This window comes from Barbatula barbatula, assembly GCF_947034865.1.
Source record: "Barbatula barbatula genome assembly, chromosome: 14".
NCBI classification, from domain to species: domain Eukaryota; kingdom Metazoa; phylum Chordata; class Actinopteri; order Cypriniformes; family Nemacheilidae; genus Barbatula; species Barbatula barbatula.
The window spans coordinates 6276495-6295939 of record NC_136777.1 but is presented as its reverse complement, the minus strand read 5'-3'; the positions used below and the strand labels follow the sequence as shown (position 1 = coordinate 6295939).

The following is a 19445-nucleotide window of genomic DNA, read 5'->3' as shown; positions in this document are numbered from 1 at the left end:
CAAAGAACTGCTGCATTATTTATCGACCGTTTGTTCTGTTAAAGAGCTGGAGGTTTATTATTGTGCTCCATGACAATGCCTGACCTGACCTGTACTGTTTCCTCTGCTTAAAATTAAAGGGTCAAAAGTCCAAAAAGATGAAAAATGTCCACCCACTGCTTAAAAAAGCGGCCGAGTCTAAAAAGATGAAAAATGTCCGCCAATTGCTTGAAAAAGAGTCAAAAGGCTAAAAAGTGAAAAATGTGCACCAATTGCTTAAAGAAGAGGTCAGAAGTCCAAAATGTCCACCCGTTATTCATTTTTCATCCATGACCCTTGTTTCACCCGGCTTTATCTGACCTCTCATCAGACATGACTTTCTCTCTCAAAGATCAGATGAGCAATGTCCAGTTTCTTAGCCTGGAATTTGCATAATGCTCATTGGCATGTGTCGACCCACAAACTCTGTCCTTGTTTTTCAAATGAAGTGTCCTATTCACAAGGTAGAATTTCAAGTGTGCACCAGCCTCACAGGCATCCGACCTGATCAATGTTTTTCGCAGGGCAAATGAGGTCATCTGTAAGATCCAACAATACGCTGACAAAGACGCCTGAGGTGAGGTCATTGTGTTAAAAGGGTCACCACAGGTCACCCCAGTAGCAGGCGCCCAGCTCCCCTTCCCCCAATACTTAAGGGAAGCTTTCAAAAATGATATTTTTCTGCACTGTTCAGCTACTGAAAATCATACAGCATGATATATTATATGTTTTTTATGAGCGCCAAAATCTTTGAAGGTATTGGGAAACTGGATATTGATTTACTGCTGCAGATCAACCGTGTGCTTTGATACATGAAATTGCTGTGATCTCCTGTTAGTTCTGACCAGAATCTCATCTCATGTGATAGAATCAACTAATAAATTGTAAGTAACAGAAACCTAGTTTCATGTCAACCTCAGAATTTAAGATAATCTTAATTGTGTGCAAATTAAACATATCGTGATTTGTATTTTTTTGCTATAAATCATTATGATTACATAATTGTCATTGGGTTTTAAAAATATACAACAAATAAAAAGTGTTAAAAATTGCTTGTAAACTTTAACAACACGTTTTTTAAAAAGTAAAATCTGAGGTTTTGGAAGGACAGTGGAGATATCAAGTACCGTGTGACTTAAAAAAAACAAGTAAGCCATTGAATTAATTGCAGAATGAAAGGCTTCAGACTCACAAAAATTTGAGCGATGCAAATCATTAACTTCATAAAATCCGTTTTTAACTTCTAATACCACCAGTCAGTAATCCACAGAAAAAAATGACAGGGAAAATTATGTAACATCAACAAAATTCTCATATGTGGTTCACTGCTGAACCATGACGCAAACCAAGGGTGTTTACTTTAACTTTAAGCCGACGTGGTATATTTAGAACACTAGTAGGGTGAAGTATACTTAAGGTTTGGATCTGACTCGCTGTTTTTAAAGGCAACCCTGAACTGTTATTAAAGCTGGGGTGTGTACATCTATGTGTGTACATCTGAATTTTCACGCGATCATGGCCCACATACATGTGTCTACATATAACAGTGTTAAATGCATTCGTGAGGTGCCTAGATCCACCTGTGTGATTCCCAACTTAGTCGGAGCGGACGTGGCTCGGCCCCAGCAGTGGCTGCACCATTGTCTTTATGCTACATACTCATTAGATGCATACATGTCCCCCTGCGGCAGGCGCATCAAACCCAGCGCAGCATCTCTCCAACGGCCTCATTTAGCTTCTCTGCCGTAGTCACTTGTATTTCCCAATTGGGCCAATCAGATAGTTCATACAGTAAATGGCTTAACCACACAAAAGAGCACTCGCAGCCCCAAGTGGATGCCGTACTATGTAGAATCCTCTAATGCTTAACAGCAACTTTTGTAGGGTCTGGAAGAGTCTATGCAAAGCTTCGCGGGATTTAAAATAAAAGGAAAACATTCTCTTGGGCATAGGAGATGGGTTTTATCCACTTTTATTTTGCAATATGACCAATATCCTATCATATTCAAGTGTGTATGAAAAAAGTTAAGTCACTGATTTTATTTTATTTTTTTGAAAAAGCTAAATACAATAAGCATTGGATCAAGGCACATACAAGACTGGCCAAAGGGCAATCAATGCACTTTGGTCTTCGGTTGTAAAGAACAATAAACTTTCCACTGTGGCAACTTAAAAGTGGCTTGAATTAGAAAAGAAGACAAATAAGAATTATATGAACAAAAAATAATCGACACTTTATATTCCAAATAGAAAAGAGCCCAGATGTGTTTCTTGCCATATTTTTACTGCCCAGAACATTTTTGGAGGGCTGCACTTACAATGACACATTTTACTGTATTGGGGATGCATTAAAATGTTCTTTCCCCTTGCTGACTTGAACAAGCAATACTGAGTTGTGTTTCAGCCCATCTATTTTCCGATTTAACTGAAAAGTACTTGTTTATTTGATCTGTGTGCTTTGTTTGCCATGTGCAAAACGGGGCAGAAGCGTCCGGCCGAGGCATGGGATTTAGCATTCTGCGCTGTGTTTGTGTCTTTCTCGGGCAAGTAATAGGTATTTGCTTCCTAATCTTGAAACATTCTGGAACGGGGCGCCAGGATTTCTAACAAATATTCCCACTGAAAATCTGTGCTCGCCCTCTTCAGATTTAACAAAATACTGTCATGCCTTTGATCAGCTAGGCCCTGCAGTCTTGTTTTTTGTTGTATTTTTTTCCACTGACAGCAACATAGCAATAGGTTTGACCTGTGCTTATACTACATGGTTTTCTAAAATCTGATTGTTCAACACAGCAATGAAAACCCACTTTCACAGTTGACAAGTCATCATATCTCAGTAGAGCACAACGTTTTTTAATTGGTCTAAAACCATAAGTAAAGGAAGTACAGTACAAATTACTACAAATCTCTAAAATATAGAATCACGGTTTGTGGCAGCGTACACCAATGACTCAGTGATGGCCTGCAATTGGAACCTCTTTCCTTTTTAATAAATCGTCCTTAAATATAAATTATATGGCAAATGTACATAACGATGCTTTCTCAGTCTTTTCAATCCAGTGTTTTGCAAAAGACCAAGCACTCTCAAAGTCACTTATTCGCAATAAAACGTCTTTGTAATCCGCGCACGCTATCATGAATGCGAGTAGTCTGAATCTGGTATTCCACTGTCTCTGTAACTTCTGTTGTTGATGCTGTTGTCACTGTGTGGAGTCTTGTAAAGGCTCAAGCCATTAGGAGGAAAAATAGTGTGTATCACAAATTCCTCTTTAGACACCGGCATGTTATTTATGGGTATCATTTGAAACGAGGTCTCTCTAATCTCCAAGATGGAGTTGTCCTTCTTTGTTCCGGCTTCGGCGTAATCGTCCTTCCTCCTGCGACCCTTGTTGTACGTGCAGTTCCTGGAAAATAAGGAACCGTTCCTGTGGACGTACCAGCACACCAGGGCCAACATGATGATGGCCAAAAGGGCGACGGCCCCTCCGATAATAGCAGCTAAAGGCAGATTGGAATTTTTGTAAGGCTCTTTCTCCTGCTCTCTGTTCAAGGTTGTAGTGGGATTGTAAGCTTTCAGCGAAGCAGTTTCTGTCTCTATGCATACAGGTGTCTCGTCTGACAGGTAAATGTTACTTGTTTCCATGGGAACCATGCATATCCGATAAGAGGATTCGGGCTCCAGAGCTGTAAGCAGGTACTCTGTTTTTTCCCCTTGAACAATGGTCTCGGTTATGGATCCAAAAGCAGGACTGTGGCCCAGCTTTAACCAGCTGAGCCTCAGGGCGGTCATGGGTTGAGATACTCTCCAAGATATGTGCACTGTCTCAGCGCTGCTAGATTTGACACTAATCGTGATGATCTTGCGACTAGACGGCGTTGTGCTACGATAGTTTCTTCCCAGCTCTGGTCCCTTAACAACAGGTCTTTTAGTCACATATGTTGGCCACTGGGGCCGCGAGGGCGGCAAAGTGTTCGAGACGGTACTGGTCTCATATGTAGGTGAGAAATCCGTGTCAGAGCAGCCAAACAGTTCCGTCGATAGATCCTTGATGGCCATCCCTTTGACCTTATCGGGTCCCTGGCACATGAGGCCACGCACGTTGACCTTAGATGGTAGACTTCGCAGCCAATCACGTACCCATTTCATCCGGCAGCTGCATTGCCAGGGGTTGTTGCGCAAGAGCAGCTGGGTAAGGTTATCCAGGTCGTCGAACACCCCATTGGGCAGACTGCTCAAGTTGTTGCCTGACAGATCCAAACGGTACAGCTGTCGCAAAAAAGCAAAGGCACCTGCTGGCACGTGATTGATGTGGTTGTCTTGAAGATTTAACTTCTCCAGACTCGAGCCTGGCAAGTTGGCAGGTGGAGACGTTAGGGAGTTCCGTACCAACGAAAGCTCGGTCAGGTTGGCTAAATTCAAGAAGGCCATCTCCCCAATACCCCTGTTGTTTAGAAGGTTGCCATCCAACACCAGTCGTTTCAGGTTAATAAGATCCTGCAGGGACGCCTCCGAAATTGACGAGATGCGGTTGTCATCAAATCGAAGCTCCTCGATAGTCATCGGTAGACCTGACGGTATGGTGCTGAGGTGGTTACGTGATAGGAAGAGCAGCCTCAAATGGTAGCTGTCCCTAAACGCACCCTCTTCGATGCTAACAGCAGACACAGAATTGTCGTCCAGATGTAATTCCTCAATAAAGGGAATCTGTCCCAGGGAGGCATGCGTGATAGTCCGGATGTTGTTTTCTTGTAAATGAAGCTCTTTGACATTCAGTGGCAGGTTGTTTGGAAACTCATCTAGGTTGTTGCAGTACAGGTAGATCTTTTCCACGCCGTTTAGCCTTTTCAAATCCGAAGGGATGCCCGCACTTTTGATGCGGTTATTTTGGAGAAAAAGTACAGTGGCGTCCTCTGGGATGCCCGAAGGGATGGAAGTCAATTCCCGGTCATTGCAGTAGATAAATGTCCCGTCGCACCGGCACTGCGAGGGACAGGAGGCTGAGGTCACCAGCGGATTGGCCAGGCCGAGCAGAAGCCCTGCTCTGATCAAGAAGACAAAGAAAGACTTGTATTTGCATGCCATTGCTAATGTCCTCTGTCTGGTTGTTGCCCTTGGAGGAAAAAACAAGAAAGAAAGTTAAATTCAGGCATTCAGAAAGAAGACAGTGCTCTGCTCTAAACAATTGCTGTTGTATGTATGTTGCCTGCAGCATTTTTTTGTACTAAATGATTCAATCGAAGACAAAGAATTGTATATTCTGCTGTTGAATTAATGAAAAGAGGCTATTAAAATTTCCAATAACACGAGCGAATGAAAAAACTATGATAGCGAAACGTGCCTGGGGTGTTTGTCTTGATTGAAAAATGTTTTATGGTGTATCAAAACAATATAAAATAGTGAAAAGAAAAAGAGGGATTAGAGTTAAAAAAGAGAGGAAGAAACTGAAGAAATTAGAGGTTGAGAAACAAGACTAATTTAAGTGGAAGGATATTCCCAATCAGCCGTGGATGCAGATAACAAATCCTTAAACCCACCAGCGTCCCTTGAATGAAACTCTTGTGTGCGAGAGGTTTTATCTTTTGCTGTGTGTAATGTAATCTCGGGCCCTTGTTGTTTTACACATTTCTGCAGTTAGCCAGTGTATTTCAAGGCTGCTTTCATTACAGAAAACTGCGCTGACAGAACAAAATCAGGCCTTGTTGATTAAATGTTTTAAAATCGCTGCAGAATCAGTGTCTTATTAAAAATGTTAATGAATTATTCCTGCAAAAGTGTAATTACTTTTAGACAATTTAAGATGTTGTACAGATTTGATAAGAAATGCACATTTTCATCGAACAATCAAATAACAGTGTTATAATCTGAAAGAGAGATGGCAAAAAAATTATAGATTAAATTCAGTGTATGTTGATATAGTTATTTTCTATGGCTATTGAAGTGTGCTTTAAGATTTTTTATTATAGATTTTTAATGAATTAAATTTTTATCAATATTAATTTATTGTTTTTCAATGAATTACTTTAATTTCGCATTCTTCTCCTAACCTCTAGCACAGTGCATATATAATGTGTGACATAATATAATTAAGAATATACAACTTTATATTTAAGAAAAGTCCCTTAAGCAGAGAAAAAGACAAGGCATCCATATTTGTCATACCTGATTTAGAAATGCCGGTTAATCCTCTGCAGCCACCCAAAATCCAATGAGGCTTAAAGCTCTCCTTTATGTTCGTTCACAAGATGTTTGTCCGTCTCCTCAAAAGGGGTCTCTTTGGTTATATCCTGCCCAAGCTGGTATTTGCCAAACTGATCCTTGTTTGTACCGCTGACCTCCTGTCTTGTATTGCAATGTCCTCAGTTCATGCAATCAAAGGCTTTGCCATGGTTGATAAACCTATAAAGAAAGCGCCTCCGCTTCCAGACAGACCTTAGGCAGCCTTCTCCTGTGCAGGCATGTGATTCAAAAGAATATTGAACCACAAAAAGGACTAAAATAAAAAAGAAGGTGAAGCAAGAGTTGTCTGCATGCAGAATCCTTAAGATTTTCTCAATGGTAAATTGCAATCCCTAATGAAATAACAGAGAATTAAATTGTTCCCGTATCTCCCGAAGCAGAGCGGTCATGGCGTTACGACCGTTTAGGGGTCAGAGCCGTGTCCAGTCTGCTCAAATCCAGGGTGGTTCGGTTCTGAAGTCAGGCCCCGCAGTCAGCCTGGATTCCTGTCGTCGCACTCCCGGCAAGAGCATGAATAAAGTATCCAGCCCGGTGGCTCGGAAGCAGAATCTCACTCGCTTCTCCTGTGCTTTAATAGCACCCCGCCTCCCCGGCTCTCGTTTCACAAACCCGTGCTTAATGTGTAGACGCCCACTCCTTCTAACATGGTAAACTTCCTATCGACAGGGTCAGGGAGAAAAAAAGAGAAAAAGAACAAATAAGAAGATATTCTCTATTAAAAGCATGTTACAGTTAAATACGTCACAGAAGATCAGAATGCTATTTAGCCTTATTGACAATGAGTTATTGAATTTTATTGAGCATTTAATACCAAAATGATTTAAAACTGCCGTGTTTCAGCCAAGGTTGAGATTGAGTCAGAGGAGGATGCAATTTATTTCAATTGACCACTGTCCTTCACTTAAAACAGATTTATGCTTTCATAGACGATGCATGTTGTATGTTTGCACCTGATAAAAGTACACCCCAAAAATGTTCTAGATTGTTAAGACTCTTTGAAATGTTCTGTCGGTCGGTCCACTGCATCTGAGAGCGTTATCAGATCGAAGAAGAAAAAGTGAAAGCGGTATGTGGTTAAAACAGGAATTTAAAAGTCCCTTAAGCTTATTGGGTTTCTGTATATCAGGAGATTTCTTTACCTCTGGGTAAATGACCACAGAGAAAAGCCCCAGGGCTGCAGTCTTTTGATAGTGGACACTGTTTGTGAAACCTGGATTAGCGGAGATGTTGTGGATTTTTATAAAAACCTTTCTTTCCCCTAGCTTTAAGCCTGTGCTGCCACGGATAACTGTGTTCATTGCTTCGTCTGCTACTAACCCTGACCCCCTCGGTTCCAATCCTTTCTATGGAGATGGGAGAAAAGAATTCCTTTGCATAAGAAAGACGGCAGTGGTTCGGGCCCTGGGACAATGGTTCAGGACCATTCCCTCCTGCCTTGCTAAGTTCTGGACTTTCAAAGAGGGTTTAAGGTGGCTGGTATGGGGTGAAGATGAATCTTATAAGAAGCTCAGGAAGGTAAAATGTAAGCGCAGTTGTTGCTTTCTTACAATGAAGCTTATTGGTGCTGAGCAGGCAGCACGGGTCCTCGAGGCTGCCCCGGCAGCGCCTGAATGCAACGCCCTTGTGCTGCTCAAAAATGTACATGTCAGATGAACGTGGCAGACTCATAAATACACGAACGGGATCCTCATGCACGTCACCTCCAGTGGCCCAGAGGGGTTTGCTCATCATATCAGCCTGCACCTTCCATTGCCATTATTTCCCTCTTACGCTTAGTGACAGCATGCATTACTATTCTCCGAGCCTAATGACGTACAGCCTCTCTTACAGACTTGGGACTTTGTCTGAACCCCTCCCACTGACCTGCGGACTGTACCCTTCCTGTAAAACATGAGGGGGTATGTCAGGTAATTCTGAAACTGTTGTAGCTAGTGACAAGGGGAGATTAGGGAATTTAAGGCCCTGTAACTTGATTACAGGTCTCGGCAGCGCAGTCTAATAATACACTCCAGCCTTCTGTTGAGCCTAAGTGCTCCATGTGCCTGGTATTGTATTAGTAGATTAACATGAAACAGCAGCTGTGACACTCCTTTAAGGACAGGTGATGTCTGACAGAGCGCTTTTTAGTATGCTGAGCAAGACATAGTCTTTTCCTTTTTCTCCAATCCTCCAAAATGATTCGGGAACATTCAGGAAAATAAGCACTTGGCGGGAATGGCGAACAAATTGGTTGATGATCGGCATACAATTTTCCAACCGCTAGCGTTGAGGCGTATCGATTTTGAGAATTATGTGCTTAAAGCACCTTGCTATTTTCCCTGAAGTCTGACACATAACAGACTGTGAAATTATCCGCAGAACGAACGCCTCCTTTATAATGTGCTACACTTAAAATCATTACCTGGCACAGGAGCTGGAAAATGGAAGTTGTTTTATTAAATAATTTTATTCATTTTAACACTGCGCCTTGCTGTTCTCAAGTAACTGTGATTCTTGATATTTTCTTCTTGATATAAGATGCATAGCTGAAAACGTTCATTAGACCTTGATAAAAGCCGGATGTCTTGGGAAATATATGTTGGCCAATAAGACTGTAATGCCCATAAAGGTCAAGGTAGGGAGGTAGAAAAAGACACACCATCCACCTCATACGCTTCACCTAAGCCTGTCGAGCCAGTTGTCTCAGTGGGACACGCGGACCATATCTGCTCATGACCCACTGCATTATTATTTCTTTGTCTCTCAGCTCCTCGGATTTCACAGAAGAGGCAGTACCCCATTGTTCATTACAAGGCAAGCATAAGGGCCATGGTCTTCACTCTTCTGCTTTACTGAACCCCTTTCACTTCGAATTATTAGCTTTTCTACATTTGGTAAAACCCTCCGGCCCCTCATCCCACCCACTGATCATAGCCAGGAAAAAAAGGGACGCAGAATGTCAAATGACAGACACTTTTCACTATTGTTCTAATAAGCTCTACCCGTTAAGGGATCGTTCAGATGGTTGGGCCTGCTTCTGCTTCATTGCTTTGCACGAGTGAGGTTCAATTGAGCGTTCTGGTCAAACTGGCACTTGCGACACTGTAACTTCCAATGCTTGTTTAGTGTATTGAGTCTGGACCTACATAGTAGTGTTCTTAAAAACAGAGGGCTAAAACTGTCTTGCAACTTAAAAGCAACAGATAAGTGGGGAGAATGGATTCATTTTGAGAAGTTGACTATCACAAGCATAAACTTTTGTTTTCACATACATAAATGGGTGTTATTGCTGTGTAAAGGACTTCCTTTAGGTTATCAAGATTACATCTGATACAACTGTAGTATGTATTATGAATATGCATTTATGAAAATGTATAATAAATACATCAATATTATTTTTAAATGGGAATTATTTAAAAACAAAATTATCAATTATTTGTATCTCTATATTTAGTTTGCATAATTTTAACATTTAAATTGTTTTATATTCGTTCTCAAAAATGCTGTCACATCTGATCAATGCCCATGCATGAATGAAGGCATTTAGGATGAAATTAAATTTGCACTACAGTCTCCATCGGTAGGTCAGCTCTCTAGTTTTTCAATAGATAATAGATTCTGAACCTCAGGCAGGATTTGAACTAAATGCCTCTCTTTGTCAAGTTGCATGTTATGTCCAGGAAACTGGAGGCATATCAAGCCTCCGAGCCTAGTGGGCTGAAAGATGAAACATTTCTGCCCACATGTTTGGAAGGAGAAAGGTGGTTTGGGCACCTTTTAAATGTGAATTTAGTAGCAGGCTATTGTGTTAACGGTTCCCCTCTGTGTGCAGTTTTGGGGCAGATGATCCGCAGGTTTGTCTCTGGCTGGCAGTGAGAGTGGATTTTAGGGGATACAGGGGGTCTCTATCTTTTGTATTGCATTGAAAAGAGAGTGGTCTGTGGCAGCTGCGCTGTTTTTCCCCACTTGGGGGTGGTAAGCGCTTCTGTATCGGGCCTGTGAATGTCAGATACGCACACAGACGGTCTTGGAGGCTGAGTTGGCGCTTTAATTACCACATATTTACCCCCTGCTAGGGTACGGGGGGCAGAAAGGCTTGGGCTGATTTACTACACTGTTCTTTTTAGGATTTTATTTAAAGTGACGAAAATAAAATCCACATAAATGCTGAAATTCAAAGCTTCATATGTTCTGAACTATTTTGTTAAATGATTGTTTTTTCATGTTTTGTTATTAGTGTGTACACTTATAATGCTTCCGCAAATGAACATCTAAACTTGCATTTTAAAGAATGGCCTCAGCTAGGTCAGAGGTTGGCTGCCAACATGAGTGGAGATTTCTGCTAGACGATTTGTTTTTGTCCTTTGCACAAAAGGGTGACAGACTTTTTTCTGGGGCCTTGAAAGACATGACCATTTCATGTTGACTCCCAGTGAATGCCACGGACCACTGGGTTTAGCCTCCGGCATTCGGAGTCGGATACAAAGAGTGCTCTCCGCCTGGCTGCCGGTAAACATACACTGCATTCAACGGTTTAGTATAAAAACATAGATGTCAATAGGCAGAGATGTAAAATAATACGTATTCTAAGGGAGATTTTTGTTTGCAGTGTATTGTATAGGCTTACATTTTTTATGCTTAGAGGTGTGGCGTTAGCAAACCACTGATACAAATTGTTTATGCAAGGGAAAAGACGGCCACAGAGTGCTTTGACAAGTCTAACAAAGAACAATGTATTCATTACTTTTATCACCCTCCTTACGCAGTCAAAACAGCTCATTTGTGTTCCTCGGCCATTCTCATGCTAAAAAAACAAGGTCTTTGAATACACAAGTCTTTTTTGTGTGTATTTGCACCTATAAAACTCAAAGGTGGGGAAAAATAACTTTCACTAAGTGCAAGTATGTGATAAAACAGGGTTTGAATCTGATGCACTATTGAACTATTACATTTGTCTTTAGTGGATTTGAATTAGTCTTTATAATCTGATTTCATCAGCTACATCTGAAAGCACGGGCCGCTATCGTCTCACACTTTGTCCTAATCAGCTCTAAACTATTATTTCAATCTGGAGTTTTCTGCCTAACAGATATGAAAGCGTATCTTTAGATAACTTGTAAGGCTACTTGAAAGAAAGAAGTGTCGTTTGATGGGGAAATCTTGAAGCAGCTGACAGCCTCAGATCTCTTCACTGCGCCACACACACCTAAACGCAAAGAAATGACAGGCCAGCCTTTCAAGTCGTTTCAGTCCTCGCGTCAAAATTAACACGCTATCGTCACAATCAAAAAAAGCTCGCAAACCAGCGTTGCCAGTGGGTTCGTGTCAGTTTTGTCGCGTCGCGTGTGGATGGACGCGCCGCATCTCTCAGATTCGCCCATTCCTTATTCCGATCACTCCCTCATCACAGCTCGAGCTCGGCATTACGGTTTCCAATTTTCCCCGTTTTAATCGCCATCTGCTCGCGTAAATCGCGATTAAATCTCTCGTTTATGAACGTGACCAGATTGAAGACGAAACGCACCAAGTTTGCGCGTTCCTGTTGATCGAGCGCTGTAAATATAAAATCTGCACTGCGCTTTTTTCCCCTAAACGATGGTTATTCGTGGAAAGTCTTTAATAAGCATAATGCGTTTTTCGACGGGAATAACAGATTTGAAATACAAGTTCATGGTCTGCAAACATTGGAGTCGAGAGTTGTTTTGGAAATATGTATTCGTTTTTATTCATAAATAGAAAATAAAAGGCACTTCTATTGGATTTCAGCACGACTGTACTTGATTTTAAATCGCTGTTGCATTTCCCTCAAATCCCTGAAGATCTGCTTACAGTCCAAATAAAACGCAATAAGCGCGTTTTGCGCCCGCAGAGCAGCTTTGGTGGAAGTATTAAGACCGACATGGCAAACAAATCTCTTCTGAACTTTAAGAATCTAAAACAAAAGCGTCAAGCGTTGTGAGTGAATATAAATGTTTTGTTCACCTTCTAGAAAGATGCATTTATGCTCTATGTACATTTTGAAGGTATTTGGTAACCTCGAGGTGATGGAATACGTCGGGGAACGGGTTAAAACAGTCCAGGAATCAGGGGAAACCCATAACAAGATACACTTACCTGCCAGAGCAATAATTCAAAAAGGGAATATTAATAAGAATATCCTCAAAGAAAATATAAAGTCAGTCCACAGGGTAAATCCAATACGACGGAAGATGAGTTCAATCCCCAAAAAGGAGCCCAGGGTCAGAAAGGCTCGGTAGCAGCAATGGTGCGAGTAGCAGGGTGTGTTTTTATTTCCACACACACTTGTTCACATACACACACACACACACTCCTTTGGCTCAGAAAGAGAGACTAGATAGAAGAGTCGGCAGAGCTGGTCAGCTGCCTGGAGCTCACTACAAGTGTGAAGTTACATCTGCCTCCAGCTCCGCTTCAACACAGCGCTGATGTCATCTGGGGGAGGAGCTTGCGCCTCTGCCTGGCTTCCTACCCTCTCTCTCTCTCTCTCTCGCGCGCAGCGTTTGTGCACTGTGGCCACTAGGGGGAGCAGGAGAAAGCGAGATGAATATCCATCAACTTTGAATAAGGCTTTAGTGGGCATCGCTTGTGTTGAGAAGGCCACCACCAGAAGCATTATTTAGATGAGATCCGTGTGTGTGTGTAAGCATTAAGTAACCGAGTTTGCGAAGGAGGGAGAGATGCCGAAAGAGGGCCGATTTAGCAGGCGCTTGTGTGCTTTTATTTGAATCCGAGCGATGCGCTTTCCCTTTTTAGTAGCGTGTCTGTGTAAGAGAGAGTGCCTGTAAATGGCGTCTTAGTTTCACAGCACATTATGCATTTTTAAGCTCTGAAGTCAGGCGTTATGTTCAGCCTCATTATGCTTAGTTTGAAAGTGGCTCCAAATGGTGAGTTTGCTCCCTCATAAACCAGGAGCGCAGACTGTGTCATCGTCTCCAAAGGGCTTTGGAGGAACTTTGCGCAATCTGACCCGAGTAAACCTTGCAGCCTTTGTATCACTTATTTTTTGTTCTGTTTTTACTCCAGCGGATGCTGTTCTTTTTTTTACCTGGTTGATTAAAATGACTTTTCATTTAGAAGTGACGTTGCATAATTCTGTCTCAATTTGACCCTTTTCTCCTGCATGGGGTTTTTCCTGGCTCACTTTCCTGGACTTTTCTTCAGCTACTGGTTTTTCCCATAAAGCAACAGATTGTACCTCATAGACTTCGGGTCAATCAGTGATCAAATGCTAAAAGTAGTGGCCTTCAGGAGAAGAGATAAGACAGAGCTTGACCTGCTTTTACTTCTGTTTGCTTTAACTGATATGAGTGCGCTGCCACAGCTTTGGACAGACATAAAGGTTAGCTGCTATTGCCCCTTTTCCGAGACCATTCTGACTGGTTAATAAAACCGCCACAACCCAAGCTCGCATTGTGTGCCAAAAAGCAAGCGAATAAATTGTAACGGAATCCTTGGTTATGAAAACCTGTGATTTCCAGTCATGGAAACATATGCAGTGAATATATTTTATTAGTTTTCCCCTGCTTTGTTATTTAATTGGAAAGATATTGCTCTTCGCGAGTGCTTGTGTGATAACATCAGTCCGTCCGCTGAGAGTCTTATTGGAGACATTTGTAAACTAATAAGTGTAATCTTTTAAGTCACAAGATTAGTATGTGACAACCCAATGGAAATTTGCCCCAACAATCCTTACACAATCTTTCTAAATACCCTGTGTGGGTTCCTTGTCGGTTATTGCTTCGTTTCTTGTGAATGACGTGTCTTTGCTCCTGGTAGTACAGCAGCAGCAGCAGGGTCCTGTCACCTTTGCTATCTCCTGTTTTTGGCTTCTGTTCTCTTTAAAGATAATGAAGTTTAGCGAACCCGCTTGTTTTTTACCGCAGGTCCAGGTGTCATTCTTTTAGGGTCAGAGGTGGAGAACTGGGTCACAGTTAAAGGTGACAGGAGGTCACCGCAGGGCATCACGGCCAGTGGCCCGTCTGTCCTCTGCTCCGGGATGGATCGCAACTCTGGCCCCTGCATCCGACCCTTCCGGCGTTTTTTCTCTCCTAAATCTGACTAGGCCTTGTCTGTCATCAGGCCTTGATTGACTCTTAGGTGTACAAAGAGGCCCAGTCGAGGGCCCCAAGAGGGTCCGATTACCACCATTTCAATAATACTGTTGGGGGAGTCTGTGGCCCGGGTCATCTCTTGTTTGGTAGGATGAGGGTTCCTTATCTTTCCAAAGATGCCATTTATTTTATCTCCTCCATCTCTATGTGTTTTGACAACAGACATGGCTTTGAAGGATCTCGGACCCTTCTGCTCCTGCTCGTCTCCTCTCGTTGGTAGTAGTTAGGGGTGGAGATGAGCATAGCTAGGTTTATTAAAGCACTTGATGCAGTTAAGTGCTAACAAGAAAGTTTTTCGTTGAAGCTTTAAGTGGGCCCGTGTCGAAAGAATGTCTGACCTCTGCTTTCAAGGGTGTACTCCATGGGACATTCTTTGCCTGACAGGCAAATAAGATGTTTTAAATTAGGCTTTAATTTACCGGTGCATGTTTCTTCAATGATGCTGTTCACTTGAATGGAATTTGGAGCACAAGGGTGTCGGAATCAAAGCCATGCCAAATTTCTCTAATTTCAAAGACTTGTTGAGGGGTTTGTCATTTTGATCTTTACACCTCATGTGTATATTTCATGGCCCTGGATCGTTCTCAAACAAACAGTTCTGAGCTCAGTGCAGTGATTTGTAATGTGTTTTTCTTGTGTCTCCAGTGACACACACACTCTCTATCTTAACCCCCCTTGCTTCACTCACTCATTCACTGACACACATACTCATGTTTACCTAGTTTAAATGAGAACCACACCTTTAGAATTCTGTAAACTTGTAGAATTTTACTAAACTACCAACATGTCATGTAATTGTGTACAGGTTTATTTGAATTGCCCACAAACATTTACACATTTTATTCTGCCAGTATTTTGAGAAAACATTTAGGGCAGTTGACGAATAAATGTCATATGCAAAACTTTTGAAAGAAAAAACAAACAATCAATATCTTATAATATTTCACACCATAGGAAACATGTATGTTATATTTGTCAACTACCCAGATTATCGCTATCCCTCCGAAACCTTTGTTTGAATTTGTTGAGATGTTTGAATTTCAGGCAATGGACCAAAAAACTGTACTTTTTACGTGATTAAAAACTGTTGTCAAAGTTAACAAGCACTTTTTTAATACTTTGTTATCGGTTAATATGCTTGTTAATTTGTGGGGAAACTCATAATAATTGATGCACAGTGCTCGGTTGAAGGGGGCCTTGGACAATCCTGGACCCCCATAAGTCATAAGGCCCCCCACATAAGAAGTAGATAGAAGTAGATACCCTCAGATATTTTTATTTGAGTAAAAAATATAATGACAAATGAGATTCAATTCATGGAATGCATTTAGAAAATTTCGTGAATTCATTTATATTAAGTTTGTTTATGGGCTAGTCGTCATGTCTCTTTAAATTTTAAACGCCCCGCCCCACGTCTAAAGACCACTAAACGCAGGACATCGTTGACATGACTGCTTGATTGGAGTCGCTCCGGTGAAGCTAAAAATATAGAATAATAAACCTCCACTCGCAGTCGGGAAGAGGAAGCTTCTTACATAATTTTTTAAAAGGTAATTTTCTATCTCTATATATATCGTTCCATTATATTTATCAACTCCGTGTCAGGCTTTTTGTATTCCTTGCTTAAATTATTATTAGGCCTGGTTCTGGGGTTCTAGAGATCTCAATGTAGATGAGTGACAGCTTTTTAGTAATTATAAAGGGAGTGCTCGTTGTGCGGTTTCTGTGCTATAAATAATCCATTCAGAATTGCATAAAACTTGTTTTTCGTGCTGCTTAAAACCAACGGTCACATACACACTGCCAATGAAATGTTGACACTAGCCAATTAATACTTCCCTTCTTTAGTTTGGGTTTGTTTTCACCCAATAGTTCCTGAAATTACCTTGATAAATTAGTTGACTTTTTATAATCTCCTGGACATGCTAAGACTATATCCTGTTTGCCCAGTTGCCCCTCTTGTCTATTTGTAAAATACCTTATCTCGTCTTTATAGTATTATAACAGCCTGATAGCATTTTTACATCCTTTTGCTACTGTTTAAGTAATAAAAAGGTCCAGAAAGCAGTGATAAAGGAGCAGTTAGTAACTTCAAATGGACCTGAGATATTATGAAATAATTAATCCTTTGCTAATGCAGAATCTGAATACAATTCAGTGAGTCTGAAAGCCATCTGAATATTTTCTACTGTTTTTGAGAAATTTAAATGTATTTTGGTGTCACAAGCTTTTACGGATCTTTAAGTCCCTTATATGCTAGTCCCCTGGTATATTTGCCATAGTTGCCCTTTTGGGTCTGCTGCTTTGTCACCCTCTAAATCCAGTATTACTGAAGTAAAAATAGTAGCTTATCTCTCTTTGTTATGCAACATTGGACTGATTATTCTTTATCAACATAAATGCCTGTTCTTTTATGTAAGCCTATGTTTTAATAAATAGTATATAGTTAATGATAAAATTTATTGTGAATTTTGTATAAATTGGTGGGGACCCCCCATAAGACTGGATTCAATTCGAGCACTGATGACTCATTTGATGCATATGCATTTGTTAATGGCATTAGGCCTATTCTGAGGACATTTAAGGAAGAAAAAAACTCAAAGGGGACTTTTTTTAAAGCAGTTAATTTGGCTTTTGTATTGAGTGCATATCATAGACATCAATTGTTTTGCGATAAAGCTCATTTGAATTACTATAGATTAACACTAAGCTTATTTTTACAGCTAAAATCGCTTTAGTACACAGTAGAAAAATTCCCTCTAAAACCTTGAGTTTAAAAGTCGCCCTATATTAAGTTTAAACAAATTGGCATTGCAAGTCACTTGAATTTAAATAGTATTAAGCTGATGTATAAATAAATAAAAATTTAGGTCAGCTTTTGAACTCAAGTTTTTCAATTGAAATAGGTGAATTTATGGTATACATCTGGAATGCATTTAATTCGGAAAAATTATATAAATGCATTTCGCATATTTAAATGTGGGCAAATTTTTCCCAAACTAAAACCAAATAAATCCATACACACACTGTGACTAGAATACACGGTTGGGGTGGCTTTTTCTGTCCTGAACTCATGCGTTATTAATAGCGACATGGTAAAGTCTGTGCCAAATATCTGCTTTGTGTCTTTTTTTTATACTCTTCTGGTTCATTTCCATAATCATTCACCACGGGCAATTAGCAGCGATCTCTGTGCTGCTGACTTCTCATCCTCCCTGCCACTTCCACAGAGACCCACGCAATATGGCAAAACGTGGCTTGCAGGATGGGGCCCAGCACCGTGTGCAAATGTTCCTGCTCGTGACTGCATCATGCTAGATACAGCGTGCCAATGCCAAATATTGTTCTTCAACAGCCTTGAGATGGGATACTACCCCAAGTCAATACTATCTCCTCTCTTACCTCTCTCTTGTGTCAATACAAATCCCAGATGTTTAGCATTAACTGCCTTGGTCTTTGGTGTCTAAGAATTTCTCATACAACAACAGCCTAACCAAACTGATGTCCTGCTGCTCGTTCCGACAGAAGAACCGAGCCAAAGGCCTGAGTCAGCGGTCAGCTTTATTTTTGTGTCTGTAAGGAATGAGCAAAGTCTTACAAACAGCCCTCTGGGTTGACTTCTCCCGTTTTCCCATTGTGTTGTCGCTTGTTTTTCTAAAGCCCCTCTTGTCTTGACCGTAGGGATGGGGGGTGGGTTGGGGCTGGTGAGGTCTATTGGGGGATGGTTTGAGGTTGTCGACTGTGTGAAAACCTCTGGACCCCCAGTGGTTAATGAGCCTCGAAACAATGGTCTCAGATCAGATCAGATAGGCCACTCTTTTACCCCAACCTATACTGATCTATCAGTCATATCAGTATTGAGAGAGATAAAAGATCAGACATTAGCACACAGTGCATTCAGTCTCGACGCTCTAATGTAACTCAAACATCTCGCTCTCTTCCTCTCCCCCTGTTTACAGTATCAGCCCTTAATCTGTAATTAGCCAAATAACAGTCTTCTCACTCTTTCAGATGTAGGATCTTCTGCCTCTTCACAGCAGGAATTCACCAGTGCGACTGAAAGCCTCCCGAGGACTTTCTCTTTCGTTTGAAACAGACAAATTATTTCAAAGAATCCACGTCACAAATGTACCTCGGTCCCTGTAGATGTCATGACTACATGGCTGATTTTAATTGTTTTTCATCAAAGGAAGTTCGCCGGTGGTTTCTGTTTGTCTCGCTCCTCTGAGAGGAAACAATGCTTAATGATATTAAAGGTTTGCTGACACAAACACACACGGAAATTATAGATAAGGTTGATAAACCACTTTGTGATGACTAAGAACGTGGCACTATTTCCTCTGGTTTGGCTGGATATCAGAAAGTCTTTGAACACTGAGACGGGACACGAGTCGTGCAATAATAAAAGCTGTCATCATTTTATTTGCGAAACGACAGATAACGCATGTTTGTTTTCATTCATTTTTATGCATTTGAAAGAATGCAAATAAGTGGCACTTGAATCTGTTTTCACTCCGTTTTTGGTTTTCCACAAGATTTTCGCAGTTACCTCATTTATCGTCTGAGATATGACAGAAACTGCCATTTACAGCTGCTCATAAAAGCGCGCTCCGTCGCCGCTCTCACAAAACCGTGTACACTGAGAACTTTATAGCACTTTAAGAATCACATCTGCTGTGAATCAGTGTGCTGGAAAGACAAGAAGGAGACCATTGTGTTTTCATGTTCTCCAGTCTAAGCTCAGACAATGCACATTGAGCTGTGTGCGTTTTATGGCACATCTCACCTCACTTTGACTTATGTTGTAGCTACAGCAGGACTACATTATTGCGTTCAGTCACTTATTTCTTTTTAAAGGTGAAGTGTGACATTTTTGCAAACAGTAAGGGTTGTTCCAGACAGGTTTTCAAAACATTCACATGTCGTCCTTGGTTTGGGCAAACAGTCCTGTCCCAAACTTGGATTTATGTTGTGATGTCAGTTTGGTTGGTTTTCTCTATTTGTTTTTCTTTACTGCTACAGACCACAAATTCACTTCACCTTATGAAAAGATTGTCTTAAATAATTCGGCAATGGCA

General features: G+C 41.1%; 2 protein-coding genes across 4 annotated transcripts in view; one reads left to right on the top strand and one right to left on the bottom strand.

Annotated features, from left to right (window-relative positions):
- The window catches only part of macrod2 (mono-ADP ribosylhydrolase 2), a 436267-nt gene that overhangs the window by 63431 nt on the left and 353391 nt on the right, over nt 1-19445 (top strand). The gene's annotated exons all lie outside the window — the stretch shown is intronic.
- Nucleotides 1969-12652, bottom strand: flrt3 (fibronectin leucine rich transmembrane 3). Its single transcript, XM_079472322.1, has 3 exons — nt 12350-12652; nt 6179-6912; nt 1969-5129 (listed from the first exon to the last, which is right to left on the bottom strand). Exon 3 carries the CDS (start codon nt 5099-5101, stop codon nt 3152-3154), a length of 1950 nt encoding a protein of 649 aa, XP_079328448.1. The 5' UTR covers nt 5102-5129; nt 6179-6912; nt 12350-12652; the 3' UTR covers nt 1969-3151.